The 12377-nt window shown below is 37.7% G+C and overlaps 1 protein-coding gene across 2 annotated transcripts in view; it reads right to left on the minus strand.

Moving 5' to 3' along the window:
- LOC114654315 (prostaglandin reductase 1-like) overlaps nucleotides 1-5653 on the minus strand; it is a 43426-nt gene extending 37773 nt beyond the window's left edge. Inside the window, exons 1-2 of one of the 2 annotated variants that reach the window (XM_028804780.2) lie at nucleotides 5502-5653; nucleotides 878-1005 (exon numbers count right to left, since the gene is read on the minus strand). In XM_028804780.2, the coding sequence (XP_028660613.1) occupies nucleotides 878-983 (106 nt within the window). In that variant the 5' untranslated portion in view covers nucleotides 984-1005; nucleotides 5502-5653. The remainder of the gene's footprint in view (nucleotides 1-877; nucleotides 1006-5501) is intronic. The other variant, XM_028804781.2, reaches the window with a different exon arrangement.
- Nucleotides 5654-12377: the final 6724 nt, after the last annotated feature.

The raw sequence follows: 12377 nt of genomic DNA on the forward strand, positions 1-12377 counted from the left end.
TTTGTGCATACAAATTAGTGGAAATTACATTAAAGGGATGTGCCACTGAACAATGTTACTGTTTTTTATATGTTACTTACCCTATGCTGTTTGTAGCCAAAGCCAAGAAAACATTTTAATCTCATGTTTTCATGGAGACAGAAGGCCAGCCTAAGGCGACCAATGCTGGACAACAGCAAACAACATCTAAAATGTCCATGATGAAATCTAACATTACTCATGTTTCATAATCCACATGTCAAGTCAACCAGTTATATTCTCACAACATGCAAAATGCTTACATTTTTTAAGGACATTTTAAAAGTTGTTTGCTGCTATCTAGTGCTAGTCACCACAGACCCTGATTCTATCAGAAACAATTTTACCTTTGTTTTCCATGAAAATGTGAGTTTATTTTTTTTTCTTGGCCAGCACTACAAACCAGTAACATAAGGCGTTAGTAACATATAACAAATATATAATTTTGGGGTGGAATATTACTTTAAGGCCAAGAAGGCTTTAAGCACACTTGACCATCAATGGCAAAAAACAAATTGTGCCTCCTTATACAGCTGCAACATTATCACGGCACATCAGTTATTGAGAATTATACTATGGCATGAAGGCTGCTTTAGAAAAACAAACACCTTCTAATGGAAAAAGCAAGTCATACATAACTACATTTCATAATGTAACCTTTGAGTTTTCGAAAGGTTAGTAGGTTCTAAGTAATACTATATATTTCTCTTTATGATTTATGTGTCTAATCTTCCATTACATAACATAAAACATATTTTTAACAAGGGAGTTGGAACAGGATTAATTTAACAAAGACAAGAGAAAAATAGATACAAGGCTAGAGAGAAAATGGGAGCAAGGTGGGAGCAGCTTCACATACCTCCATCGTTTAATGGAGGAAGCTCTTCTTCTTTCAGCTCAAAATCACTTAATTTGGGGAAACCCAGAAAGTGCTTCTTCAGTATCCATGATTTTGCAATTACCATAGTGACCAACTTTAAAAACAACCTACAGGGCAAAAAAGTACAACAAAACATTTAGACATCAAAAGGAGAAGATAGACTTTACCATACATATAATATTTAGACAAAGTGACTGACACACTGTTTATCACAGTCTGTTGATTAACTAACAATATTTTTCCAAATAAATTCTGACTGAAATTAGTAGCCATCTTTATACTTTGTGAAAAAGGAGACAAGGCCCGACCAGGGCTGTAAGTAATTTATAATCATGCAGGAGAGGAACTGGGCCTTAAGGTGTCGTCTCAAAGAAGTAACTGGTGTTGGCAGATCTTGTAACAACGCCAGTGGAACTGGGCTGCCTTCACCATGGGGTGTTATGCCTTGTATAGAAAGTGTCTGACTGTCTGCACATTTTGAAAGATTGTAGCACAATCACCCTGTATGACATAAGTGACTAACAGTTGGAATGGGCCGTGACAAAAGGACCAAATAGACAGCTACAAAACAAAGGGTGGTGATCCATCCAGATAAAATTGTGACACTTTCCTCAGTAAAAAGCACGGTTACTCTTCCTGATACAATCAATTCAGCACATAGAAGTCCCGCAATCATGCTATTTTCAAAGCCACAAATGTTATTCTTGCATAGTCTCCTTCTGAATTGTACATACTTCTCTGTTTTTTGAAACAGAATGTTTTATATATATATATATATATTATATATATAAATATATACATACTAGAGTGCTCCGCCCCCTGCTCGCTTCACTTGCCCACCCCCGGTTTGGTTTACTGGATATACATTTTAAAGAGATTGTTGATTTCATGGAAATTGTTACATATGCACTACTTTCACTTTTACTTTAAATCTTTTGTAAAAACAATACTTGTCCTTTATTTCTAGCCCCGGGCATGGTTAAATCTTTCTCGCAGGACATATAACGCTGCTCGTGTTGTGAAGGTTGGCGGCTGAATGCATGCTAAGGAGATGCCGTTGGATCTGCTGCTGGCGAGCTGCATGCTCTTTTTGTCGTGGTGCACATTGATCATTTAAAAGCCTGTACAGCAGCTGTCCTTTTGCCACTTCGTGTCTCTGCCGCTCGCATTGTGAAGGGGGGCTGAACACACGCTAAGGAGAAGCAGTCGGATCATCTCCTGGCTTCCTGCTGCTGGCAAGCTGTGTGTTCTGCTTGTCTTTATTTTAAGAGCTGGGAGCACATGATGTCTGTCTGCCAAAAGCATTCCAACAGCTGCTTGGTTTAATGTCCATGAACTTGTTTTAAACGTTGTCTCACTGCCTTGTCTCGCGTGACGTTAAAGTGTCTCTCGCGGGACGTCAGATCATCTTCTGAGAAGATCACGTCTCGCCTCCCTAGTCTCCCTCCCACCCAGGATTTTTTTATAATAGAAATATAGATATATATATATTTTTTTTTTTCATTAAATGGATACGAAAAACAGGAACACCTAATAAAATGGCCATTCAGTGTATGCATAACTAAGCACAACAGTTCTAGTGAAAAATATTATGAAATATGCAAGTTCATATCTCTGCCAAAAAACTATGACAAAAGATAAGCACTGGCACAATGCAAAGTAAACAGAGAAAAGGTAATCAGTTTATTACATAGGTAAAGATGATATAATACATTTCATAATATCAGTTAAGTGAATACACAATGATGATGTAATGCATTTTACAATTAACAGTTTTAAAGTGCCACAGAAATTAGTTTGTTCACAAAAAACAGACACTACCTACTATATATACAGATCTAGAAATCCATAATATACTACGGTATACTATTCTCAAAACCGCTAAATCCAATTATGGAGCCTATCTTGGCAGCACTGGGTACAAAGCTGGAAATGGTCCTGGATAGGGCTCCAGTCCACTCCAGGACACACTTCTATAGGACCAATTTGGAGATGACAACCTAATTGGGACAGCCTTAGGGATGTGGGAGGAATTTCCGCAAAGACACAGGGAGAACATGCAAACTCCACTCTGACAATATCCAAGCATGGAGATTCAAACGCAGGACACCGGATCTTTAAAGTAGTGGCACTAAGCACTGTGTTACTGTACCACCCATTGCAACTTTACTGTAAAAAATTCCTTTAAACACGAATGTCAGAAGTACCTTAAAAAGTTATTTTTTACAAAGTACCAACTAACAGTAATTTATATTGCACACAGAGCTTATAAAATACCATATTCATGAAATTTCTTTCACATGCTACTGCTTTATAATAGTGAAATGTAATTGAGTTAACCTTTACATTACCAAATACCAGGGAAAACCAAAAAATACAGTAAAAAAGTTACTATAGATATTTGTAATTTAAAATTTTTAACTAATAATACAAACTTGAGAACAGTAACACAGCCTTTGCTCCTTACTATGATGTTGTGTATACAGAGCTATCACTTTGCTACTGCCTACTGCACATACTGCTTGGCTCTGTTCTCACCACAGCAGCACCTCTTGTCCACAAACAGGTTTGCTAAGTCATTGCCCTTATCTTAAATATTATCTAATCTCAGCTAGCCATTCAGAGCTCCTAGAATCAAAGTACAGTAGTTGCTTCATTCAGTAATTCTGGCAAAAATTTGAACAATTCTGGGCATGCGCCTTGCTTGCCTTGTGAATTCTATGGCTTACAGGCTTGTGCAAAGATGCTACTGCAAGTGTTCCCTGTACTGATGGTTCACCAATCAAAAAGCAGCAACTGCCATTGTCAAGTTTGCCATCCTGTTCAACTAGAAGCCTTGTAATGTGATATCGACTTTACAGATACTGTAGCTGAAGTTGTTGAGCATAAACAGTCCAAAGTCAGGGTTTAAAACAATTGCACTGGATTTTTTCTCAGGATTTTTTTATGGGAACATAAACAAATAAGCAGATGGAGACAAGAATAAGAAATTACACCAGATGATTTTTGTTTTCCATTCAATAAGTTTTGTATTTTATTACATAACTAGTTTAACATGGTGCAGGAGCCTGGCAATGCGCTAAATGTTTTCGAACATGCAAGTAAGAATTTCACTGTAGTCTATACGCACAGTACAACTACCTTACACTGCATTGAATATACAGTAGAAGTTGCCTTTTTTAAAATTATTCTGTGTCACATCCATTTATGAATTTTCACAACTATCACAAATTTCCATGACAAAAAAACGTTTAATGAAAAAAAAAATCATTGTATGTCTTCTTTAAAAAACTGCAGTCATTTACTATACAGTAACTTAAAGCTTGTTAGGCAAGATTTAAACAAAGTGTTTAACCTTCCTGTCTGTAGGAGGAAGTATGTTATAAAGAGGCTGGATGTACAGTAGTTAAAAGAAGAAAGAAAACCGGAAGAGGAAAAAATACTTTTAATTTTGGTGTAAAGGAAGGAGACTGGATTGGACAACTAATAAGTATTACCAGCAATGCAGTAATCTAATACAGTATTCAACTTTATAAATGTATATACAGGTTGCCAGTTGTGGGTTAGCAGGAGGACATAGGTGTCCTTAAATTCTGAAAAGGCAAGAAAATGCCATGAAGGTGCAAGAGTGAAATAAAATTATATGCGACTCTTCAATTCCACCCGGGAAAGTAAACGTTAACATTATACAAAGTAACTGTCCGTTATACCTGCATTTTTATCACTCTCTAATTTAATACTGTTTTTTATCAGTATCAGTATGCTGCTGCTGGAGTATGTGAATTCCTCCTTGGGGATTAATAAAGTATCTATCTATCTATCTATAAGCCTCCCCAACATACAAAATTATCCCATTTGGTTTGTTCTAGTCCTTGCTGTACACTCTTGTTCTTTTTTTTAAAAAGTCTTCTCGACGCACCCTATGCAGCAATGTGTAATGTTTCCTCATTAACGGTACCCGTGGCGCAGCTTTAGCGCGGTGTGGCTTTTTCACAACCTCCAGTCAACCTGGGTTATTCGCTGCGTATAATGGCACTCTCCACCCTACCCCAATCTCACAACACAGATTTGTTAGTTTAATGTATGAGTCCAACGATGAGTCTTGGGTGCGCTCCTGCCGTGTGGATAAGCTCCGGGTGCCCAAACCTTTGAACGGAATTAAGCAGGATTGAGAATAAATTAATATGATACGCATGGTAAATAGCTTTCACTCTAAAAAATAAAATAAACTTTTAAAATAGTATAATTTTTAGTGTTCATTACAATTTATCGTAGTCATGTATGTTTTTAACTTCTTAATGTTGTGCAGTTTTGCAGATGTTTGATCTCACACGCATGGTAACACGACACTTAATATGATGAATAAATCGGAACAAAATGATGATATGGGGTTTATTCTCGAAATATTCAATTACTGGGTACAACTGGTGTAACATCGCCAACAGGTTAAATGATAATTTAAGTATGAAGCCAAATTAGCTAAACATGAACACCTTGTACCTTAAAATATTCTAGCAGTAGTTGTTAAAATACGATCGCGAGCTGTCCCTGTGATAAGAGTTTTGGACTCAGGTTTGCACCGTCACGTAACTAAAGTCCTTACCTACTTCGAACAGATGTGTCTATCAAAACCGTATTTCCTCGTGGCCCTGGAAATTCTTTGTCCAAGAAATTTCCCTTCAAACTAAATAAGAAACAAGTTATCTACGGCATCATTGGATAGATCAGAGTCCTATTATAATTTTGCAACGCCTCTCGCTGAGCGCGGGTTTAAAGGTTGATACGCCCATAGACCAGAAGCACTGGGAATGTGGGGAATTCCTGTCATTCATTTTTTTCGCACCAATTAGCTGCAAGTACCGCTTGATGAATGCCCGCCCTCTCAAGATGGGGAAAGTTCGTCGTGTTTTCTCGAGTCATCGATATTTGTTTACAGGATGGTTTGCTGTTATTACGGATATGTTAGATTAACAGTTGAGCAAAGTGAAATACTCTTATTACACTAGGTTCATTTTTCCTAGGTTGCCGTTGCCAGAAGGGCTTATCTTAATTTAACCATATATTAGTAATTCTTAGTAATAATACTTTCTACAGCTGAGAGATAGGTCCTTATTTATAAATGTGTATTTCAATTTAGTTTTGTATTTTTGTTTTAAATGTATTATATTTTTACCGTGTGTGCAGTACTCTGCACGTAGTGATGGAAGGAGATTGAAATCTTACGTATCAAATGTGGATCGCATATACAGGGTGGTCCAGATCTAATTATGCAACTGTTCGACTGACAACCGTCTCCTCGCCATTTTGGAATGCAGGGCAGGTGCTGCCATCTATCGGCAACAAAAAGAATTTAACGTGAAATCTCTTATGTACAGGGCAAGTGCTGTGAATTCTCTATACTGTATAATAAACTTAATAAGGTATAGCGTAATGAAAATTGCATAATTAGATCGTGACCACCCTATACGTCGTTATTCTGTGCAGTCATCAGAATGGAGTATTGAACAACCGGTGTTTCCAGTTAAAATGGAGGGAGTTGAAAAATAACAGAAATACCACCTGAAATAGTTTTTAAACTTTGAATAAATTAAATGAAAATTACAAACACAGCCTCAAAGGCGAGTCCTGCTAGATTGACTACTATTGAAGAATATTTCGAACGAATTGAAATTAATAAATAAATACATTTGTAAATAAGTCAATATATTATGAAATGTGACAAGACGTAAAAATACAAAAAATATGTCAGCATAATAATTAAATGTTTCATAAATATGTTTCGGGCGGCACGGTGGCGCAGTGGGTAGCGCTGCTGCCTCGCAGTTGGGACACCTGGGGACCTAGGTTCGCTTCCCGGGTCCTCCCTGCATGGAGTTTGCATGTTCTCCCCATGTCTGCGTGGGTTTCCTCCGGGCGCTCCGGTTTCCTCCCACAGTCCAAAGACATGCAGGTTAGGTGGATTGGCGATTCTAAATTGGCTTTGGTGTGTGGGTGTGTTTGTGTGTGTCCTGCGGTTGGTTGGCACCCTGCCCGGGATTGGTTCCGTGCCTTGTGCCCTGTGTTGGCTGGGATTGGCTCCAGCAGACCCCCGTGACCCTGTGTTCGGCTTCAGCGGGTTGGATAATGGATGGATGGCTGGATAAATATGTTTTGCTGCTTGTACATCCATCCATTATCCAACCCACTGAATCCTAACACAGGGTCACGGGGTCTGCTGGAGCCAATCCCAGCCAACACAGGGCTCAAGGCAGGAACAAACCCCGGGCAGGGCGCCAGCCCACCGCAGGTCACACACACACCAAGCACACACTAGGGACAATTTATGATTGCCAATGTACCTAACCTGCATGTCATTGGACAGTGGGAGGAAACCGGAGCACCCGGAGGAAACCCACACAGACACGGGGAGAACATGCAAACTCCACGCAGGGAGGACCTAGGAAGCGAACCCAGGTTTCCTAACTGCGAGGCAGCAGCGCTACCACTGCGACCACCGTGCTGCCTTTGCTGCTTGTTTATTTATTTATTTCAGTGACACCACACTCAACGTGCAATATGCAATTAAATAAAAAACGATTTTCACCTGTCAAAGTTGAGAGGGTGGGCTAAGAGAGGGAGACAATAAGAGTAGATACTCACTTTTTCTGTCTGCATCAGTAATGAGAAATTGGTTAATGAGCATTAGTGAATGAAGAAAGGACACAATAATAGCCTTGGTAGATGATGATTAGGTCTTTGTTCAGTAATTGTTTTACGACATAGGAAAAAACCAAACACACTTGTAACTGCTGTTTGTACAGTTGTATTGTATTACTTAGAGGCAATAACAGATTGGCCATCTAGTGCTGTGATGAGGATTACTTGTGTTCTGTTTTGTGTATTGTACTTGCTCCATTTTTTGCCCACCCTACCTGGAAGGGGTTCTCTCTCTGAATTGCATTTCCCAAGATTTCTTTATTTTTTTTTTCTCTACAATGTTTTTTGTCAAGGATGGGAGGTTGTTAATGAAGAGAACCTGGTAAAGCCCATTAAGGCATTCCTTATGTGATTTTGGGCTACACAAGAAATACATTATTGTTGTAGTGTTGGAAGGCAGGAATTAAAGTTCTGAACAAGGTGGATCTATGGGTAAGGTCATGTGAATGTAATGCTTCTATTAATTGAAATTGTACACGCCAGGTGGGACAAATCTTGTTTGTGTATTTATGCCAGCTCCAAGTTTGCCTGATATGTGTACTGCATATATTTTGTTTTTGACAAGCCATGTTATGGAGGAATACCTGAAAGATATGTCAGCAAGCCGAGACTGATAAAATAAAATTATTTTAAATCAGCTATGTCACAAATGAAACTATCAAGTTTGGCAGATCCCTCAATTGAAAAAGAAAGCCAAAAATAAGCACAAGGAATTTGCCAAAAAGAGACCTAGAATTAAAAAACTATCCAACATGATTGTATAATTGGCTTTCCTGTATGACTAGCATTTATGAGCTCAAGCAATAAACAAGAACAGCCATCTAAAATATTAAACGTTTTGCAAAGTGATTTGGATCATAATACTGTATTACCTCTCCCATACATATATGTAAAAAAAAGCATGTACAGTTCACATTAGGTATACACTTAAAAAATGTTCATGCTTGTTTGACAACTTAAGTTTTAAATTATAGTCATGTCTCATGCAGTTTTTAAAAGTTCCATGCTCCCAGCCTTATCCGGTTGCTTGAAGACAATTTCAATGTCAAAACTTTACACTGACATTTGGCAATTGTTTTCATAACTTTTTACACACCGAAAGAGAAAGAAAATGTACCTTATCATTCTTAGTCATGGACATTAAGGGATTCTAAAGTACTAAAAGAATAAGGAGCCACCAGATTTGAGGTGCAGTATATTATGAAAATCGTGAGCAATAGTGTTTTGAGTACTGATTATGGTTTCAACATATGGGGCATCTCGTCTGTCAAATTTAGGACTTGGTCTTGTCTGAATAGGAGTAGTTGTCTGAATCATCTTAGTAGCTGTTCTGACAAACACCTGCTCTTGTATAAGATGTTGTATAACCATATGGGATATTTGAAATTACATCCTTGTGCTTTAGGTAAGCATTAGCAACTTTTTGAAAACAGAAAGTAGTCATAGCCAAATACAGCATCCTGAATTTCAGGATCTTATTTTGAAAATAGCTTAACTAAAAGTTCTAACCAGTCAGTGATTTATGACTATTCTTTTTATACCTAATATATACAAAATTCATCTTCTTCTGTGCAGACAATTTTCAAAAAGCACACAATATTAATAAGCTTCCTTTTACTATACTTGGAGATATCTAAATGACTAAATAAAAGTTTGAGCAGAAATCCTTTCCGAAGCAGCATTTAAGGCACCAAAGTTGTCTCTGATTTTGGTTAGTTGGGCAAGCTGGATTCCTATCTCTCTCTCACCGGTGATGAAAGGTGTTGTGATTAATATCCACACCAAAGTAATTTAACTGGCTAGTGAAACAGATAGCACTTAAGTTCAAAACAGTTTTAGAAAACTGAATGTGGGAATCTCAATATCAGCTAAATTATCAGGCTCGTAAAACAGTAAATAAGGTTCAACAACATGTACATTTATTCTAAATGTATATCCAATAAATAAAACAGCTGATAATTAAAATGTTTTTCCAATTAAGGGCATAGTGAAGAGTTTACCCTTTTATCAATTCCTGCTCATATTTAATATAATTACTCTAATCTAGGGAAATACTACTACATCATCAATATAAGGTAGAACATAGATATCTACATTGTCCAATATTTCTTAATGACATGTAAGCTGCTATAGCACTGGTTAGTCGATGGGGTAAAAATGCAGTAAATATTCAATGTCCACGGAATTCATTCCCAGTCCTTCCCTCCATCTATAATTTGTATGAAATTATAGGTGCTTTCAGATCCAAATTCATAAGTAACACTAAAGATAGAAAGTTGGATTATTAATGCTGTGATAGAGTGGAATGGACTTTTAACAGTCATTTCATTAAATTATCTAGAAAGAGTAGTCTTAAAGAACTATCCTCTTTTAATACAAACAAAAATTCTGCACTATGTACATATGAAAAAGTTTGGGAACCCCTCTCAGCCTGCATAATAATTTACTTTCAACAAAAAAGGTAACAGTGGTATGTCTTTCATTTCCTAAGAACATATGAGTACTGGGGTGTTTTCTAAACAAAGATTTTTAGTGAAGCAGTATTTAGTTGTATGAAATTAAATCAAATGTGAAAAACTGGCTGTGCAAAAATGTGGGTACCCTTGTAATTTTGCTGATTTGAATGCATGTAACTGCTCAATACTGATTATTTGCAACACCAAATTGGTTGGATTAGCTCGTTAAGCCTTGAACTTCATTGACTGGTGTGTCCTAATCATGAGAAAAGGTATTTAAGGTGGTCAATTGCAAGTTGTGCTTCCCTTTGACTCTCCTCTGAAAAGTGACAGCATGGGATCCTCAAAAGTAACTCTCAAAAGATCTGAAAACAAAGATTGTTCAGTCTCATGGTTTAGGGGAAGGCTACAAAAAGCTATCTCAGAGGTTTAAACTGTCAGTTTCAACTGACGGGAATGAAAACAGGAAATGGAAGGCCACAGGCACAGTTGCTGTTAAACCCAGGTCTGGCAGGCCAAGAAAAATACAGGAGCAGCATATGCACAGGATTGTGAGAATGGTTACAGACAACCCAGAGATCACCTCCAAAGACCTGCGAGAACATCTTGCTGCAGATGGTGTATCTGTACATCATTTTACAATTCAGCGCAATTTGCACAAAGAACATCTATATGGCAGGGTGATGAGAAAGAAGCCCTTTCTGCACTCACGCCACAAACAGAGTCGCTTGTTGTATGCAAATGCTCATTTAGACAAGCCAGATTCATTTTGGAACAAAGTGCTTTGGACTGATGAGACAAAAATTGAGTTATTTGGTCATACCAAAAAGCGCTTTGCATGGCGGAAGAAGAACGCCGCATTTCAAGAAAAACACCTGCTACCCACTGTCAAATTTGGTGGAGGTTCCATCATGCTTTGGAGCTGTGTGGCTAGTTCAGGGACTGGGACCCTTGTTAAAGTCGAGGGTTGGATGAATTCAACCCAATATCAACAAATTCTTCAGGATAATGTTCAAGCATCAGTCACAAAGTTGAAGTTACACAGGGGTTGGATATTCCAACAAGACAATGACCCAAAACACAGTTCAAAATCTACAAAGGCATTCATGCAGAGGGAGAAGTACAATGTTCTGTAATGACCGTCACAGTCCCCTGACTTGAATATCATCGAAAATCTATGGGATGATTTGAAGCAGGCTGTCCATGCTCAGCAGCCACCAAATTTAACTGAGAGATTTTGTATGGAAGAATGTTCAAAAATACCTCCATCCAGAATCCAGACACTCATCAATGGCTATAGGAGGCGTCTAGAGGCTGTTATATTTGCAAAAGGAGGCTAAACTAAGTATTGATGTAATATCTCTGTTGGGGTACCCAAATTTATGCACTTGTCTAATTTTGTTATGATGCATATTGCATATTTTCTGTTATTCCAATAAACGTAATGTCACTGCTGAAATACTACTGTTTCCATAAGGCATGTCATATATTAAAAGGAAGTTGCTACTTTGAAAGCTCAGCCAATTATAAACAAAAATCCAAAGAATTAAGGAGGGTTCCCAAACTATTTCATATGACTGTAGATGAATAAATGGGCGAATACAACTTTTTGTTTAGCTTTAAAACATTGTTTTTTGAAGCTGTTTTTGATTATTTGGTTTCGACTATAGCTATGTTCACACTACTATGTTTTCATTTAAAAATGCAGACATTTGTCAACCTTCATCCACACTACCCTGGTGTTTTTAACTCCTGAAAATAGAGACTTTTGAAAATGTTCTCCAGAGCCATTTACTTCTACGTGGGATAAGATTACCTTCATTTAAAAATTACGTTTTTAAATGTAAACCCTGTAGTGTGGACATAGCCAATGTTTGGTTTACAACTCAGCTTGTTAAGTCTTCCCATTTTGTTTGTTGATTTCTATACCTTTTTGAATCAATTTTTGCCACTTCTGACTGCTCTTCTTATTTTACACATAAAAGACCCCTCTACCTCACTTTAGTAGTAATAGTGACCTTTTGGGCCTTTTTAATTGGAACGACTGAATCGGTCATAATAAACTAAAGCACTTACCCTTCTCACATGCCATCTCTCTCTCTCTCTCTCTCTCACTCAATCTCTCATATTTGATCCTGGCCTTGTCACAACTCCAGGCACTGTAATTCTACAAAGAGATGTTTTTAAAGCCCACCTCACAATTCATTTACAGGCCTTGGGAAGAATCACTTCCCCAGTCAAAAATATCCCTCTTTGGGTACAGGAAACCAAGACTAGAGTCACCTCCAGTTGTCCCCAGTTACATAAACATATCTCAAAGATGACTT

Source organism: Erpetoichthys calabaricus, chromosome 7, assembly GCF_900747795.2.
Source record: "Erpetoichthys calabaricus chromosome 7, fErpCal1.3, whole genome shotgun sequence".
Lineage (NCBI taxonomy): Eukaryota > Metazoa > Chordata > Cladistia > Polypteriformes > Polypteridae > Erpetoichthys > Erpetoichthys calabaricus.